Source organism: Coenobita brevimanus, chromosome 107, assembly GCF_032717465.1.
Source record: "Coenobita brevimanus isolate Jiangsu-jjx chromosome 107, ASM3271746v2, whole genome shotgun sequence".
In the NCBI taxonomy this organism is placed as follows: Eukaryota; Metazoa; Arthropoda; class Malacostraca; order Decapoda; family Coenobitidae; genus Coenobita; species Coenobita brevimanus.
The window spans coordinates 28438603-28458598 of record NC_137060.1 but is presented as its reverse complement, the minus strand read 5'-3'; the positions used below and the strand labels follow the sequence as shown (position 1 = coordinate 28458598).

General features: G+C 41.3%; 1 protein-coding gene and 1 non-coding gene across 2 annotated transcripts in view; both read left to right on the top strand.

Annotated features, from left to right (window-relative positions):
* LOC145416679 (uncharacterized) overlaps positions 1-19996 on the top strand; it is a 176331-nt gene that overhangs the window by 113075 nt on the left and 43260 nt on the right. The window contains exons 6-7 of the mRNA XM_080285616.1: positions 15649-15878; positions 17065-17199. Coding sequence (XP_080141742.1) covers positions 15649-15878; positions 17065-17199 — 365 coding nt within the window. The remainder of the gene's footprint in view (positions 1-15648; positions 15879-17064; positions 17200-19996) is intronic.
* On the top strand, positions 18934-19052 carry LOC145416857 (5S ribosomal RNA). The gene has a single exon (XR_013900365.1). It is a non-coding gene; the product is annotated as a 5S ribosomal RNA (ribosomal RNA).

Genomic DNA, 19996 nt, shown 5'->3' with positions numbered 1-19996 from the left:
CTCATATAGCTACCAGACACTTCATAGTCAAATTGCAGTGAACATTGAAGTGAAAATATCTGAACAGCAAACGACCTGTGAAAATTATTAAGTATTGCAGAGACCTGCATATCGTAAAATTTGGCGTCGCCATTATGTAAAGACGACACTAGTTAACCTTGCTTTATAGCTTAACCTCATACTGGCAACGGCAGCAACAGACAGGTATGGAGAGAAGTGGATCACGTACCACCCCTTGATCTTATACCTGCCTTATATAAACACTTGTACTTCCTAAGATCCATTATAAAGATAACTGTAATTAATTGTGCAGTATTTTACATCATCTTTTTTCAGCATTATGTAGCAGTTTCATTTTCGTGTAATAACTCAGTTTGTTATGCGCCCCAAGAATAGTTAAACAAACGTGAACATAATAATTTTAGCCATTCAGCGTCGTGCCTAATGCTCGTTATTTTCTGACCTCCTGTATTCCACTAATCCGTGAAAACTGGTGGAGATCGATTACAAAGATAAGTATTTATTTGTGTTGTGTGTTTAGGGATAATAGAGATGTTTATATTTTCGTACTCTTACCGACAAAAACATATAGAAACTCGTCTGCTTCACACACTTGAAAATAAACCCAAAGGTGAATCATATTATGTTCTATATTGCGTCATTTAATTCAGGGTAATACTCTTCTCGGCCATCACCCAAAGAACGATTATAAAGGTAAACGTAACTGTATTCGTGTACCTCTAAATTACATACTCCAAACACTGCTTACTGTTGGTGATGGAGGTAAATACAAAGGCGAAATTTTTTCTTATAGGAATATATTGCCTAGAATGCTTCGGGGACATGAGGCATTCTGTTTTGCTCTTTTTTATTGCTTTTCGGAATACGTAAAAAAAATCGAGCCAGCTTTTGCGTATTAGTATTTATTTACATCCTAATATTTTATGTCATAGTCTGCGCATAGGCTGTGATTGCTTATGAAGTTATCATAAAATCTTCATCAGCCATTGCAGGATGTTTTTACTGCTAGATTAATTGACAAAGTTTTGGTGAGACCATTCTTAGTGAAGTAGCTTAATTGTTTTAACTTCACTCGACGTTGGCAACAGTCTTTGCCAATTTAAGTTATTAAGCTTCATTAGTGCACTTTTGTTCGTTATTGACGAAAGAGCTATACAGTATATACCAGTACAAAGCCCCTGCTATTTTTTCCCAGAAAGTAAAAATATACATATACTTCCTACCACGACACGTTAGTTTAGATATATTGTGTACACTTTATCAATTATTTTTATTGCGTAATATTTAAATCAGGTATGTTTTTTATTGCGTAATATTTAAATCACCTGCGCGTTGTGAAGGAGGTCAGAGCCAAACTATGGTAGTGGTGGCGATGGAGGGGGGGGGGAGCTGCTTAGGGGTAACTGGAGGTGTGGTGGGTATGATAATCGTAGTTTTAGTACGGGTTGGAGTGGGTTGGTGGTGGTGGTGGGGGGGGGTATAGGAGCAGGTTGAAGGTTGAATGGGAAGGCTAGTGTAAATGCCGACAGTGAGAGTGGGTAGAAATATAATGATGGTGGTGGTAGAGTTTATATAAAAGTTTTGGTGGAAGTGGTCTTGTAAAGGTAGTAGTTGTAGAGGTGAAATTCGAAGAGCTGGTAAAAGTACAGCAGTAGTAATGGTGTTTGCGATGACATACTAAGTGATGTGGTAGTGGTGGCATCAAAAGTAACAAAAGTGATGACAATATTAGAAGTTGTGGTGGTGGTAAAATTAGAAGTTCAAGTAGTAGTGGTGGTGGACGAGGAGGTGGGCGGTGAAGCAGAGCGGAGTGAACATTGTTGATGGTGGGGAGGCTGTGGGGAAGGGGGGTCGTCGGGGTAGGGGGTACTGTCTGCGGAGGTGAGAGTAGGTTCAAAGGAAAGTATAAGTTGTGCGGTATTTGAATTAGTTTACGGTCGTAGATGGGAAGGGGAGGGGGACGGACGAAGGCTCAAATGAGTTAAAGGGAAATTATGGTATTTTAAGAAGATTATATATGTGGATTAGATAGTAGAGGTAGTGTGGAAGGAAGGATTGGGTAGTGGGGAGTGATGGTGGGGGAGAGGACGGGGAGACAGTGAGGGGAAAGTAAAAGGATTTGTGTAATCCGTGGATAAAGTATGCGTGTCTGAGGTGTATGGGTGAGTGGGGAGGGAAGCTAGGGAAGACTGTGTAGAGGAGAGGAAAGGGAGAGATGGAAGAGCAGTATCAAGAGTTAGTAAAAAGAAGTTTTGATATGCATTGTGGATTTTTATTGTATGGTTAAAGAAGCAGGACAAGAGAGGGGTGGGGGTTTGGGGGGAGGGAGAGGAGTGGAGTAGAGAGGGAAGGGAGATAAAGTGATAGGGAGTGAAAGAAGGTGTATCGGGGAGGTTGGAGTCGGGTGAGAGGAGCACACGACAACCAGGCCATTCCCCGTTGGTCGGCATCTGGTGTGTGTGTCGGGGGAGGGGGGGTTGTGTGCGTATGTATGTGAGTGCGTGCCATTATAGTGTGTGATGCAAGGAGAGAATTTTGTGTGTGTGTGTGTGTGTGTGTGTGTGTGTGTGTGCCTACACACACACACACGGAAAGAGGGGGGAGGAGGAACCACAGTGAAGGGAAGAGTAAGAGGAGAGGAATGGCGTGCTTCTTGTGGATGTGAATGTACACAGATGTCTCTTGGTCTTTCTTCATGTTCCATTTGTGTTAGAGAGAGAGAGAGCGAGCGAGCGAGCATGTATAGGTTAATATTAAAGGAGATGACTAGCATGTGTGTGGGAAGGGGGGGAGAGGGTGAGAGAGTATTGTTGTGTTTGCTTTACAGATGAAACAAACAGCGTGCACCTCTTTCTGTTCGAGATGTGGTGGTGGCGATGGAGGAAGTGTGCGGTCATGTGGCTGGGGTATGGTGTAGTGAGGGGATGGGAGCCACAGGTGTCGTCAGCTCTCTCCCTGCCTCCACACACAGTGCCAGGGAGTGCCGGGAACAGTGCCACCTCTCACAAGCCCGCGCTCAGGCACACAGATCGCACTCCACTTCTAGCCTGTTGACTCTGTGTGCTTGTTTAAGAGTGACGGTAAAGAAAAAAATATAAGCAATGTCTTCGTAATGTTAAGTATTTGTGTGACATGAGGAAGTTAGGCCAAATTCAGTAGAATAATAAACAGTAAGTTTTTGTTGTGAACCTACTCAGCAGTGGCAGGATGCAACAAAAGTAAAAAATGTTGCTTAAGTTACATGACGTGAGAGAAATGTGTCAAGTGCCAAGCTTTTGGAAAACTTGTCTAGTATTTCTTCTAGTTCGCTTATAAGGTGAGAGTTTGTAATCAAGTGTTGCATGTGCTTTTACGTCAGCGTTTCCTGTTGAACAGTAATGAATATTGATTTTTAAATCCCTGATCGTGATACATAAATACTGTATGTGGATATGTTTGCAGCGGTAGTAGTAATTAAAGTGTGGTTGCAGTGTGGTTTTCAATAGGAATGTATGGACACGTATACAGTAGCAGTGCACAGTTAAAGACGATGTGGTGGTGTGGGAGCAACGGTCGTAACACGTAGTCTTTGTTGGCGCCAGTCGCGTTTTGGCGCCACCTGCAACCCGTTCCCTACACTCCACTTCTGTACACTCGCTGGATAATAGCTACACCTGAACAGTTATTTACATCTCCATTGTGTGCTTACTGTTTGTGTGATACTGATATTTACAAATCAAGTGTCCAGTGAAATTGTGAGATACTGTACCTCATGTGAGTAAAAATTACAGCATAGATCACGAGAATATGACACGTAGTGTGTTTTTGGCGTCAGCTGCAACCCTTTGAAGTCAGCACAAGTTTGTACTCGCCGAATTATTACTAAACGAAACAATAATATTGCCATTTTGTGCAGTTGCTTATAAGAGTGATATTTACAGAAAAATTGACCGGTGATTGAATGAAATACCTTCATTTGTGGTATTCTTACCAAGTAAGTAGTTGTAGAAGTGCTGTTGGATTATATTGTGTGACTGTATTGGCGGACTGAGTGCACACTGTTTGTCGACTCGAGAAGGATGGTTCGCTGGAAAATATTGGTGGATATATGTTATAATTCTGCGTAATCTAGTACTTGTATATTAAGACTAATGGTGTCGAATTTTGATCCTTTTTGGTGTGACCGCTGGTTATATTGAACGCATATATTTCACAACTCAAGAAATGATAGTCCAGTAAATAAATGGCGATGGATTTGTATATAGTCTTGTGAAACGATCCTCACGTTCTTTTTAGACAATTAGCGTAGCGGAAATACTTCTGGATCCTCTTAGTGACGGTATAATATTAATCCTGTTTTTGTGATTCAAGAAATGGTGCCCAAGTATCGGGTGTGTTCAATCTCCTTTACTTTAAATGTGTCCTGTATATACTGTCAGATCCTATGAGTGTGACGTTGTAGGAAACTGATACTGTGACTCAAGAGAAGATAGTGCAGTAAGAAAATGTTTGTGGATTAGCGGTAAGGCTGTTTAGGTTAATTATTAGTATAATGACTCAAGAAATGGTGATCCACGTGGAAATATTATTCGATTCGTGATAAACTCCGTCTTAAGAGTAATATTATGACTGAAGAATTGGTGGCCTACTAAGGAACGTTTGTGACCGGTGGTGTTAAGGTTAGTATGGCACAAGAAATAATGTTAACGTCGAAATAGTGATGGATTTGTGATGAACCTGGTATTAAGATTAGTTTTGTGACTTAGGAATTATTGTTGTTGGTTAATGTTAGTGGATTAGTGGTAAAGGTGGTGGCTGTGGGTGGCCTCATTATACACGGCCACGGCGGGTTGTCGCACCTCAAGAATGTCACGTCACTCCCGCTTGTAACAGAGCACAGTGTAAATGGTAGGGATGGAGGAGGACAGAGCTGGGAGAGGTGTGTGTGTGTGTGTGTGTGTGTGTGTGTGTGTGAGGGAGGCAGTGGGAGCATTTAGTGAGTATGGGGGAATGGAGATGGAGAAACTAGTGCATGTGGGGGGATGGAGATGGAGAAAATAGAGCATGTGGGGGGATGGAGGTGGAGGAAGTAGAGTATGTGAGGGGGGGGGGGGAAGGCAGCAGTGTATGGCTATGCTTGTGTGAGGTGGGTGGTGGAAGAGAAATTTGCCTTTACCGGTACAGTTGATATATTCATTACATCATTTTTTTTCGTTGTGCATTGATAGTCGTATATTCCTCGAGTAGTAAAATTATTGTTGTATTACCTTGTATTTATTGATTTATTTGGGTATTTATTTACTTGTTTGTTTATTGTTTTTTCTGACATTTTGTGGTTGGGCGCCCATTAGCAATGTGCAATTAAAAGATCTTTGTGTGTGTGTGTGTGTGTGTGTGTGTGTGTGTGTGTGTGTTGAACATAAACAAGAGGGGTTAACATTTCAAGGTTGTAGTTGGACTATGCCTCCTCGTCCTCTTTCTCCCCCCCCCCTCTCTCTAATTTTATTTCTCTGCTTTCATTTTTCCTCCTCACCTCCCATCCTTTCCAGCCTCATTTCACCTCCCTTCCCCGTGTCTTATCCTTTCCTCCCACCTCGTTCCTCCCGATCTTTCCCTTCCCTTCCCTTCCCTTCCTTTCTTTTCTCTATTCTTCCGTTCACTTCTCTCTTTTCTTCTCTTCCCCTCCCCTCCCTTCCCTACCCTTCCTCCCCTACCCTAACCCACCCCCTCCCATCACCCTTTGTGTCACCTGATCTCTTCCTCCCTGACTACCTTCTGGCGCCGAGTCCTTCCTCTTCCCTTCATCCCATTCCCCCTTCCTTCCCATCCCCTCCTCTTTCTCTTGCCTAATCCTTTCCGCCCTCCCTTTTGTCTCGTGTGTTATTTCAGTTCCTCCTCCCTCCCCCTGTCAACCCTCCGAAACCCCCCGCTCCCACCCTACCTCATCATCATGACAACTCGGCACTCTTTCTCCTCTGTCCCTAATCTCCCTCTTGCCCCTTCCCTCCTGACTCGATCTTTTTATATCTTGGCCCTTCTCCCACCGCCGTCTCATCTCTCTCTCATGTACTCTCTCTTTTCCCCTTATTTCCTTCGTATTTTTCATCTGTTCTGAGTACTCTTACGTCTATTGTATCCCCTCTTTCCTCCCAGTCCCTTCTTCCCTCTCCTTGGTTCCTCCTGTCTTCTCTCTTCTCTCTCTCCTCTATGTTTCTCCTCTCCTGTCACATCTTTTTCTTCTCTTTTCTCTCTTTGCCCTCGATTCCCTCTCTCCTCGTTTCCTGGTTTCCCTTCCCTCTCCCAGTCCTCTTAACCTCTCATCCTGTCCTCCCACCTTTTCTTTTCTCTTTGCCTGCTTGTCTTGATGCAAATTTGAAGACACCAAGTGACAGCGGAAGGGTTGTGTAATTAACCAAGTGATACACACACACACACACACACACACGCACACACGCGCACACACACACACACACACACACACACACACACACACACACACACACACACACACACACACACACCTAAGCAATCCTTGGTCTGCGTCTGCATTTCTCAGTACTACAGTTCATTCACTTCTCGGAGATTTTCGTCCTTTTGCAGACTATTTCCCGTAACTCAGAGTCAGTATAACACAGTTCTGCAGCCTAGCATCCTCTCCACAGAACATTTTCGTGTCTAGCATCATATTCTAGTATTAATTTCGTGTTTTAACTATTCAGCATGGAGTGGTGGATATTTTACCCGTACTTAAAGTGAACAGATGTGTATACGAGAGCAACGCCTGTTTATTTGTTGATGTTGGTTTTATTCTCTTCTCTTACAGTCCTCTTTCCCCGCTTCCTCTCTCCCTGTTCTTCTACCCCTTTCATTCCTCTCCTGTCCCTGTCGTCTCGTGTCATCCTACGTGCCTTCTTACTTGTGGAGTAAAAAGCCAGGCTATAGTGGGAGGTTTGTGTGATTGTGCATACGAATAAAACACGTCCTGAGAGTGTTCGTCTGTTTTATGCTTTTTTTTTTTTCTTTCTTTTAAGAACATCCTGTTTGGGTTGTTTAGGATATTGTGGTGATAATAACTTCCCTTTCCTGCTGATCGCTCATACACACACACACACACACACACACACACACACACACACACACACACACACACACACACACACACACACACACACACACACACACACACACACACACACACACACACACACACGTGCGCATGAGTTTTCGACTTGCCACACCAGCAAGTATGTGAACAACCGCCTGTTAATGCATAACATGTGGCAAGAGAAACTGACTTCATTTACCTATTTATATAAAGCTGGATATTGTATGAACTTTTTATATATTTATTTTTTATGTTTCATGCTAAATAAGTACCCCGGAATGCCGTAGAATTTTGCTTTAGTTTGTCTTTTATATTAATTCGGTGAGTAATGAGTTAGTTTAATTGATAAATAGTTGATGGTGCTTGTAAATGGAATGTTAGAAGCTGAATAGAATCGTCAGGCGCTGGGAATGGGGGTCCCCCGTTAGTTAAAGAAAATCGTTTAATGTTAACAAGGTGATGATGAAATGATGATGATAATTAGTAGTGGTAAGAGTATTACTGCAGTAAAAATAGAATCCAATAGTCATGGTACTGAAGGGGTGCCTGCCAGTTAGATGTTAAGAATGTGGAACGGTCTGAATATAGTGCAGACCTTGTGAGTGTTTGCTGGTGGAGGATGAAAGTAAGAGAGACTTTTTGTTGCGTGAACTTCCCCGCCCCGACCCTTACTTTCACCTCCCTCGTCCCACCCGTGCCTCCACCACACGCCGCCGCCTTCCCAGTCTGTAAATAATGAATGATTTGTTTTTAAAGTAAATTGACAGTCAGGTCGCAAATTAACAAGAATTTTATGGGCATCATGTATCAGTAACGTAGGTAACCTGTATTTTGCATAATCTACGCCTCCAGGGAAACTTTAAACCTCTTTCGTACATACGACTGTGTTTTTTAATGGATTCTTGTATCATCCGCTGATTTAAGGACGGAACTGTTTCGTTACATCGCATTTAATTTCAAAGGCAACTGAACTCTGAAAAAAAAAAATTATATATATATATATATATATATATATATATATATATATTTACAGCGTCCTTCATCCTCGCCTTTCATTCTCTCACCGCTCTTTTCATTTTTTTTTTTCTTTTAGTGCAGGTTTTCTTTGCGTGTCTAGTATACCGTTCTACCCCTTCTCCCTCGCCCAGCTTCTTATTTTTCACTACGCTGTATCCTCGTTGGTCTCACTTCTTTTCTTCTAGTCCTTATCTGTCACTCAGAGTATTATCTCCTACTGTCCACCCTCTCATCATCATCCTCACTTCATAATCCGTTCTGATTTTTTTTTTTCCTCGCTCAGCATTTTTCCTGATGTATTATATTCTCCCATTTCTCGTTTTTTCCAGCATTCTACTCATTCATCTTTACCCACTTCCCCCACCCTCTCACTGCACTACAGTATGTCCACGACTTTATCGTTTCTCACCTTGTTAATTCCCTCATTCTCCCTGATTCTCTCACTTACCCACTCTTACCCCCTATAAACCAAATAACCTTTACCCAGGCGTCACACACCACCCTCACCTCACCTACGTAGGCTACTACACTACCTCTTACACCACAGTCCACCAGTTGCCTTCTTCCTACACTAGATCCACTTACATCCACCCACCCTAACCCACTCCACCCTATCTCAAATCTACCTACACATCCACTTCCTCTCAACCCACTCCAGTCACCTTCACATTCATTCGCGCTTAACCCACTCCAGTCACCTTCACATTCATTCGCTCTTAACCCACTCCAGTCACCTTCACATTCATTCCCTCTTAACCCACTCCAGTCACCTTCACATTCATTCCCTCATAACCCACTCCAGTCACCTTCACATTCACTCTCACTTAACCCATTCCAGTCACCTTCACATTCACTCTCGCTTAACCCATTCCAGTCACCTTCACATTCATTCCCTCTTAACCCACTCCTGTCACCCATCGTGATCAAATCTTCACCTTCGCCTATAATTCCCCTGCTCTCTCACGTACCCGACTTTTGTCTTCAATTCTCACCTGCACTCACACCACCACCTCCTGCTCTTGACCTCCATTTAACCTCACCCATATACAGGATTCCAACTCACCTGCCAGAGACCAACTTATTGAGTACTCTTAATTCATTCTTGGTACTGCTAGATGTTTTTATCGAGAGAGAGAGGGGGGGGGAAGGGAGCGAGAAACGCCCTATATTATTCTTGTTACCGTCTGAAGATTTTATTAAGTATTGACACCTATTGTTGATACAATCAAAAGGTACATTTCAATAATCTACCGAAGAGTAGAATAGCATTGAGGTCTGATTATGTCAGAGATATGTTGCAGAACACGATTTTTTTCCATATAGCTACTGTAATTCCTAATGTAAATGGAAAGAAGATTGTTTGAATAAGCGGAGTCAAATACAGCCTTCATTAATCTTGTCGTTACTAAACTGCTCTCCGAACCTGAATTTAAATAGTTAGGTACATGCAGGAAAAGAAAAAAAAAAAAAAAACACCGCACTGAGGGGGAAAAAGCCACTGCATTGAAATACTATGATCTCTGCGGTCTGGCATACTGTGGATTACAGTAAAAGTCAAGTGAACTGTTTCTGTGATGATGCAACAGAATACTAGTTTTGGTTTTCACGGTGTTTCAGACGGTGAACATTTACATGTATGAGTCGCAGTAAGCCACGTGATCATGTTGACTTTTACATAATTTCATATAAGTACCGTAGTCACTCTATCTGACCTGGTAATTGCCTCCGTCAGTGAAGGTGATAGGATTTTTTTTTTTTTTTTTTTTTTTTTTTTTTAAATTCTTACCGACGTGTTTGTTTTTATGTATGTCATGTATAATGGATACCTGCACCTAACAAAGTGTGCAGTTAATCATGAGCTATCTTAAAAATCACAAAACACTGAGAGTTGCATCAGTCATTCTGTAAACAAATCGTTAGGGTTGTTATTGGGTGTTACCTGTTGTGTACTAGGACCAGTTAGTGATAATTATTTTGGTGAAATTAGCTTGACGTGTTGGTTGGCCCTAGAGAACTAACTTAAGCAAATTGAAGAGAGTTGTTGTTTTTATGTGATATGATCTATGTTTTGTTTCTCTAGGTGGTTGTCATGATTCGGGCACTGCATACTAGGGCATTTTTCTTTTTCCTTCTCAAGTTTTAAGATATTTGGTAAGAGAATCGTGGATATTTTTGTCATCATGGTCAGCATTTGCGGCTGCTTTTGTCTTATATTGTTAAGCTTTTCAGTCAGTGTGTAATTTTATGTACAAAATTTCTGTGAATTAGTGACCGTTATGTTGGTGGAATCAGCTGGGTTCTGGTTGGCCTTCAGACAGTTAGCTACGTTAGATTTCGAAAGCTGGTGTTCTTAAGGGCGTGACCTGCGTTCTTTGTGGTGGGTCACTGTGTCATGCGTCATTTACCTGACTTTTTTTCTAACTTCACATAAAGAGCATCATAGCTAAGCGTTTCATGATGGTACGTGGTTGTGGATAACTTAGATTAGTTAATGTAAAGCAGTTTTTTTTTTTTTTTTTTTTTTTTTTTAAATCACACTTCACAACCTATGCCACATACAGTAGAAATCTGACTCCTAGGGTAACTTTTCGGTGTCATGTTGAAATTTGATCCAGTGGAAGATTGATTCCTGGGTTACTTTTCTCAGTGGGGTTACTTCGCTGGAATAAAAAAAATTATCCATCCTCTAGAAAACTGAGCCTTCATTTACTTGTTTCAAACCTAAAGTTAGGGTGGGTTAGGATAGGTAGGTCGCTTTACCCTGGGGGCCAGTATTTTATTTGATAGGTATCATGGTAGAAGTTTCACCTCACCAGCAAGCATAATATTCACTTTTTATTTGATGCTTGTGTGTAATGCGATCTGCTCATACCAGTTTCAAGGAAATGACCGGTAAGTGACTGGGATGGGGAGAATTTTGCACGATATCTATTGCACATAATAAATCCAGCAATAGTGTTGTGCTTGTATACAGTGCCAGTATATGCAGAAATCACATGAGTTAGTATAATAGCGTCATGATTATTTTTGGTACCATTTTGATGTGAAAGTCAGGATGGTGTTTTGTTTCTGTGCTTTTCACACCTGAAGTCCTTGTATACATCCGTGGTCGAAGGCTGCGTTTCTCAGGTACTGTGTGAAATACGCTTTTGCCTTGGGTATCTGATGGCAGTGTACGGTACGCCTTTCACTTTTTTGTTACCTGTATTAGGTGTGGCTTTTTAAACATTTAATTACAATGACATCCTTATTATTTACTTATATATCTGTTTTATTTGCTACCATGCCAATGATTTTATTCAGCTTTGCTCTGTATACAGGTGGGGTTATAAAAATCCTTATTAACCTCTGCCGTCCAGTGTTGTATTTTTTCGCTTTATTTTTGCCACTTACAGACGATTTTATTCAGTTTCGAAACTGCGATCTAATACTAATGAGTTTTACTTTTCCGGTACTGTGACGGCTCTTTAGTTTATTATTGCTTTCAGTATCTACTGACAGTGTTACTTCGGTAATACCCCGTACTGATGAAAGTACAGACCATCCAAGTTACTTCATTATTCTTCTTGTCTTCAGAGAAAACTCGTACGGAAGGACTTAATACAGACGACCCAAGATAGTCCCTTATTCTTACTTATCTTCATGTTAACGAAAAATCTTAGTTACGAGAGGTTCTGAGATTAATAAATCGTGGAGGGTGCGGTGGATGTGCAATGTAATGTGGTAGTGATCAGGTAGCCTCTCAAATGGACCTGTATTTCTGGATCAGGTGGTGGTGGTCCCCTCCTCTCACATTACAACCTGAAGTGTGGGACGTGATGGACAGTAGAGAGAGAGAGAGAGAGAAGGGGGGGGGAAGGAAGATTTAAGTAGGGAAGGACAAGACTTGGAAGAAAAGGAAGCGAACGAGAAAAGAGAAGCAGGATAAAACAGGGAGGAAGAAAGTAAATAAGAAATGAAAGAGAGAGCATTTATTTAGGACTTGAAGGTCATCGTCGAAAATAACACTAATATTTTAGGACGGGGAGGTGGTTGAAATAATACTGTACATAGAAAAACAGTGAGGATGGACAATAGATACTGTTATATGATCCTAGCGTACGTATGAATAATCCACACACTAGGGGAAACGAAGCATAGAATCATCATAATCATCATCAGATTCCGTGGTCATTTCAGCAGTCGCATGGTCTAGCCTTACCCGAACCTGAAAAAGAAACTTCCGGTATATCATTGGCCCATTATCAGGTCAAAAACACTCTCCAGTAAACCTTCGGTCGCCACTTAGAAGTCTCTCCTCCCACCACAACCACAACGGCTGCTGTTACAACAACTGTAACTACTACTGCTACTACTACTACTACTACTACGACTACCACGATCTTTTTGAGGTTGGGCTTTATGTAATAGGAAAACGAGAGAGAAATTAGAGAACTTCATCCCTTTCTTCCCATTTAATCCTCGTTTTCATTCATACCAGGAGATGAATTCTCATTCATACCAAGAGATGAATGATCGGTATGAATGGAGAAATGAAGGATATTTATCGTCTTATCAGTATCAGTAACAGTTTCCAGTATTGTCCATGAAAACACCACTTTTCTACCTTACCCTAACATTGCCCTCCGCTGTCCCCCCCCCCCTCTTTTTTTTTTTTTCTCCAGTGCATCTTTAGTTATGCAGTAGGTTTTTAGATGTAACCAGTGACGATTCTAGGACCCTTATTGTCGTCACTTTGGAAGGCTTTTCTAACATGTCTCCTTTCTGTATACCGGTATTTTGTTTTTCAAATATAATACAAAAGAATATTAACAATTCCTTGGCAGAAGTGAACTAGTAAGGAACAGGTGCTTTACAGATATATCGCTCTCAGCTTATGTGGGAAGGCATAGATCTTAATATTATAATCGCTGTGCAGTTCACATCAGCTTCACACATTTCTCATTGTTAGACTATAATCCCTAAATATGAAGAGTCAATTTTTTACCTTACAGAACATCAGAGTATAGCAGTAAGTTTAACGTAATATAATTCTCTTGTTTGACTTATTCGCTCTTGATATTGCCATTCCAACTTATTCTTGCTGTCACCAGATTGTTTTTAATGATAATAATAATTATAATAATTGTATTATTATTATTATTATTATTATTATTATTATTATTTTGCTACTGGCAGGCTATTGGAATGAGCTAAAACACACACACACACACACACACACACACACACACACACACACACACACACACACACACCTCACCGTACTGCACTCTGCCCTCCGCTTCTGATGTTACCTGAGACTTCAGAATCTGTTTACTCCAGCTCTCTCTCTCTCTCTCTCTCTCTCTCTCTCTCTCTCTCTCTCTCTCTCTCTCTCTCTCTCTCTCTCTCTCTCTCTCTCTCTCTCTCTCTCGATATGTCTGTGAAAGGATTATCAGAGGGTGACTGTGGCTAATGGTTGTGGTGTGGTTTGATGTGGTATATTGGTATAGTGTACACACACACACTTTATGGCCTAATAATGATTCCACTTATGATTAAATCTACTGTAGTTACCAGTATCCAGAGCCAAGGCTGTGAATGAATTGGATGAACTAAAAGCTTACCATGCTTAATTGATGTGTTTGTAGCGCAGTTCAGAACTTGTGTTTGTGGTGCTGTGGTACTGCGCGTCAAGCTAAATGTGAGAACCAGGTGTGGGCCTCCGGCGCGGCAGCTCTTGGATCGGGTTACCGCGCTGGGTGTTGGGGGCCGCCCACACACACATACCCTTCATCACCTCACATAGTTACATCTCCACCATCCCTCCCTTCACTCAAACTGATACCCCATTTCCCCCCACCCCCATCCCACACACACACACACACGCACAAGAACACACACACACACACACACACACACACACACTTTCACACCGCTCGCTGGTGCAGTGGTAACGTTCTCGTTTGCCAACTGGTGGGCGGGAGTTCGCGCCTCGCTCAGGTTGCGAAAAGTTTCACTGACGAAGTGGGTGGTTACTGTCCCCCTTGAGCAAGAGGACGGGTGTGTGCGTGTGTGAAGGTCACAGCCTAGCCCTTGGATCGGACTATATGAGCTCTCAGCTCCCTTCCGGGAGGGTAAAAAGCTGACGATCATGACCATCAAGTGATCCTGACCGACCCGGTGAATTACACACACACACACACACACACACACACACACACAAATAATTAAGTTGTACTCAAACTAGATGGAATGTTATCTAAATTGTTAGAGATGAAAGACTATACCAGAGAAAAGGAATCACATATTATTTGCCTAAATGAAACAAAATTATTCGCAGAGATATCAAACGTTACCCCAAACTTTGAGGAATACAATATATGGAAAAGAGACAGAAATTTAAGAAAAGGAAGAAGAATTATAATACAGTATTAACATACAAGTCAAAGAAATAGAGCTAGATATACCCTCACAAGTAGAACTGATTGCAGTAGAGATTGGCACATCTGAAGGGAAAGTAATTCTGGCAAATTTATACATACCACTCAAAACAAACGTATGGGAAAGTGGCGAATATGAAGACCTGGCAGATTCAGAGTTTAAGAGCATTACTCCATGGAATGGAAGAGAAATATGAAAGAATTATGTTAACTCGAGATTTCAATACCTGCCTGCGCAGGTTTATATCTGTGGGGTGGTTGGAGTTTATTTCTCACTTAGTACCATTCAGGGATGAGTGAGGCTGGTCATTTTCATCTTAAATATCAGGACCAACCTGCCTAGCCCCGGACTTCTATGCTCCTCATAGGGCAGCATTGGATTAGATGAATGAATGATTGGATATATTGTTTTAAATATTCTGATTTTATTTTTTTAATCCTTTGTTGTTTGTGAATGTGTGTGTTTGTGTGTGTGTGTGTGTGTGTGTGTGTGTGTGTGAATTCAGCCCACATAGAAGACAGTCATATTTGTTTTTTCAGAATTTGTTCCTTTATAATAGAGATGAAAGAATTATTGATAATTAAGTGAGTGTCAAGCTATCAGGTGGTTCCTCTCTCTCTCTCTCTCTCTCTCTCTCTCTCAATCACAGAAATGTGCACCTTGTTAGAACAGTATTGTAATTGCCATTTAATACATTTGCAGCACTTTTAAAGTGCAATAGGTTACCTGCTTCAGCATGCTTGTACTTTTGTATATAATGCAAATTAAGAATCAGTCAAAATATAAGAAACTCATTTTACGATACAGGATATGCTAAATATTGAGCCATCCACTGTCTTCACCTTTATTAATAGTTTCTGGGATGGTGTAAGGATTTGAAAGTACTGATGGAATGATTGTTATTTAGATTTATTTTATATTTTTGTTGGAAATGGTCCAGTATTATTGTAATCTGTATAAATCCTTATACTGTATGGCAGTACAGTATTTTGCCTTGTCTTCAGTGTATACAGCTTGAACTAGTAACTGGTGCAAGAGATGTGTTAAAATGATGTTACTTTATCCATATATATTTTAGTGTATGGTTTTTTATTTTGTTTCAGGCAGCAGCCCAAGTCTGACTACACATACAGTGAGTCGCTCACCTACCGGGAGCGTGTGACCCCAGACCGGAAGATCGGGTCCCCAAACATGTCCCGGCGGGGCCTGAGGGGGATGGGAATGAAATATATCCAGTCCAAGGATTTCTCCTCCTCAGACCTCTCCACAGACGACACCAACCATTTGGAACTTAGAACTAGGAGTATACTCAAGCCCATGGATGCTCTCTCTGGTAAGCTAGATTTGGGGGAGGGGGGTTACTCTCTCTCTCATTCTCTCTCTTTCCCATCGTTTTTTATGAGCATTTGCTGTATTTTTCTGTACAGTGCGTTATTGTGGTCTGACTATGATTTTGATGGAACATTCTGTTTTTATTATACTGTAACTGAGAGATGGTTATTGGCATATGAATATAGGAGCCCCACCACCCAGCATTTGCATTTCCAGCTGCCTTGTACAGTCAGTCTTCACTTAAAGTATAGGATGTGTGTTTACAAAAGTGTTACCCTGAGTAAAACAACTTTTAGTGAGATTTTTTTTTTTTTTTTTTTTTTTTTTTTTTTCATGAATGAGAGTCAAAAGCTCAAAGTAACAACAACAGTGTTTTCTGCCTTCCGAACAACTTTATAGTGAGGCAGCAAGTGAAAATACATCCTAATCCATCATTATTTTAATTGTGAACATATAGTGTTTCTTCAGTTCAGTGAATCAGTGCCAGATGAGAACTACCTGTAGCTCTTACAGGACAGGAGTTTGGGAATTGCACCTGAGACCTGCTTATCAAAAACTATGGTGGATGCTTTGCTGCTTCCTGACACAGAACCCAATATTTGTATACTATTCTAGAGTTTTTGTGAATGTTTATGAACACCATAGATTGAAAGAGAATGCACGTAAAAGTAATGCTAACTGAAAGCAGCTCATACTGTAATGTGCTGGTGAATGGGGAACTATTTGAATTAATGAAAGATTCAAACCATTAGAATCCTGTGACTGTTGCACTTGAGGAATTTAAAATGGCTACTGCCAGATAATCCTCTTTTGCTGATGAAAGTACCTCGCCCTAAAAGATTGAAGATGCCGAAAGAAATTTGATTTTTGAAGTCATTGTTAAATGAGGGTGTAGAGTACTGTAACTCACTGTTTTTGAATAACATCATGATTTGCCCAAACTTTTAGAATAGTATTGCATTTGACTCATAGCATAGACTTGAAACTGTGTTCCCTAAGACCATCTGACCCTCCTATTTGCTGCACTTCTTGTGTTACCACTTTGAACATTATTACAGTAAACACATGGTAAGACTTTATAATTCAAGACTGGTATAATGGTTTTAACAGCGGTGGTTTTTATAACATATCAGTAGGACTTGCAGAAGACTAATGCACAGTTTGTTGACTATTTTTTTTCTTGTCAGACACGAGTGATGGGGAGGAAGTGGTGGAGGATCCAACACCAGTAATGCGTCGCCTTAGGTCCAGTCGCAGCCGCAGTGTGGATGTGGCACCCCATGCAAATGGATCCAGTATCACCCGGACACATACTACCACAAGTGAGTCAAAGGGAAGGTGTGTGATATGTCGGCTAAGATCAGAAATTTCACACAGTACATGTATCAGAAGTCCCATTTTCTGTTATACAGGCATATTGTTAGTGGGTAAACTAGAACTGATAGTACAAAACCAAATAGCACTTTTTTGTAAAGTTGCAAATACTGTAATAAACAGTCAGAATTAGGTACAAAAACATTGTAATCTATGACTGTAACCAGGCTAGGGAGTTGTATATGATATGATTGATGAATAGGTGGGTTTAAGATGACCCTGTGGGTAGTAGGGCACAGATGGCAGTCTGTGGGTGGTGATGGGTAGTACCTTCTCATGCAGAACCTAGATTGGTTTTTGGCTTACCATCCTTCATACTGTGTAGAGGTACCACATCCTACTTAACACCGTGTGCTTCAAAGCTCTGCTTCTTGATGAAAGACCAAGGTAAATTCCCCTTTACTTAGTAAAAGCATAAGGATCAAATCCTGGTAGCTGAGCAAAAGTTACCAGGGGCTCCTGGATGTCTTTGGTGGCTGTTTGGTCTTGGGCATTTTGATGGGCATTAGGTGGCCCAATAAGTAAATGGGTATGAGATGGCATTGCAGTGGTACAGATGACACTGAAGATGGCCCAGCCTTCTAGTACAGAGCAACTGATGTAACATCTTTGTGGAGGAGTGTTGGTAGCTTTTCTGTGTTTCTGCAAAGTGGTATGGATGTGAGGCAGAATAACACAGCTTAAGTCCACGGCGTCTAATGGTTTGCTCATGTTCTTGTTTTACAGTTATGATGGTTCAACCCATGCTTTGTCTCTATATTGCTATTTTCTTGGATCAGTATAACTTGTAATGTTTTACAATAGGTCCTCAGTGTAATGAACCAGCAAAATAAAATTTCAGTGAGGATGTTATGAGTACTAACTGTCATTTAATCAGGTCTTCAAGTCATTTAACCTGACTGTGGAAAAAGGAGACACAGTAAGTCGAAATTTGGATGTTGTATACCTTACTAGTATCTTATTCCAGTTGATTAGAATAGGAAGAAAGACTACCACTTATGTGTTATTAGTCATCATAAACAGCAGTGTAAAGGAGCTGGAGTGGGGAGTTGTAAATAGCCTCTCATTTCTTGGTGTAAGGCTGTGGTAATCCCTTTGCTTTACAAGTTCATTACAAGCAACCTTGCACTTTGTGTGGCAGAGGAGGAGGTAGATGATAGTACCTGGGGTTTCCTTTTCTCTCTGATTTATGTCCACATTACGGTACAGTAATATTAATTATCCGTATCTTATGTTGGATCTTCTTATGTTGTGCTGGCATGGCAGTTGGGATTAGGATGATAATCTCTTAACATAATGAACACAGCTTCCTGAATTGGGTATATGTGAAAAATTAGTGTTAGATAATGTATTCAATAATAGAATTGTCAGTACATATATCATTTACTTAGGATTACTTACATTGTGGATCTGCTGTATGTAGAATATTTATGATTGTACCATTGGTTGAGGACATTGAAAAGAGAAGCTGGAGAGGAGTGTTGGCTGGACCTGAAGGAGATGGCAAGAGACAAATATTGGTGGAGAGAGTTCATTGAGGCCCTATGCATCCCGTGGGGTGCCACAGGAAATGATTGATTGATTGATGTGACATTGGATACATTTAACTTGGATTTCCTGAATCATATGATTGATTGATTGATGTAACATTGGATACAGTTAACTTGGATTTCCTGAATCATGCCAACGGCCATGCCACGTTGAGTACACCGCTTCCCATTCGATCAGCGAAGTTAAGCAACGTTGGGTCTGGTTAGTACTTGGATGGGTGACCGCCTGGGAACACCAGATGCTGTTGGCATCCCTACGCGTCAAGTGGGGTTGGTGGAGGATTAGTGCCCCTCCCTGTAAAACAATTAACTCTAAGCCCTTGGCCACCCCATTTGGGATACATGGCATCTGGCAATGGATGGATGGATGGATATCCTTAAGCTCCCGGATCACTTGGGAAGATAGATTATTGTTATTGTTATTCTTCTTCTTATTATTATTAATCTTCATCTTCATCATCATTTAATCCTATGTTGCCCCCTGAGGAGCATTGGGTCTCAGGGCTAGGCAAGTTGGTCCTGACATTTAAGATGAGAGTGACCAGCCTCACTCATCCCTGAGTGGCATTACGTGAGCAATAAACCCCAACCATCCCTTGGATATAAACCTGCACTGGCTCAATCCGACTGGAGCGCTGTAATTACCCACTAAACCACCAGGCGTCATAATTTAGTTATTTGGTTACCACCCAGCGTAGTAAATGGTTTCTTGGTGTACAGGAAACTGCTTGGCATGTCACTCGGTGTATAGTCACCCATAGGCAGAAGGAAGAGGAAAGAATGAAGGAAAGAAAGGCAGAAGAGGAAGGAAGGGAGAAAAGGGCAGACACCCAAAGCAGCACTACATTGAGGGAGTGGATGGTGAGCTCCCCCACCTACCACAAATTATGTGTAGCACTTTTTTCTTAATTTTCAGGAATTAGTCATAATAGCACTGTGCTGTTTGCATTTTGTTTTAATGTTAGCTTTACCCACACATGTAAGTCAGTATATGATATTCATCATCATCATCTAATCCTGTGCTGTCCCATGAGGAGCGTAGGGGCCCGGGGCTAGGCAGGTTGGTCCTGACATTTAAGATGAGAGTGACCAGCCTCACTCATCCTTGAGTGGCATTACATAAGCAATAAACCCCAACCACCCCTTGGTTATAAACCTGCACAGGGTCAATCCAATTGGAGCGCGTTAATTACCC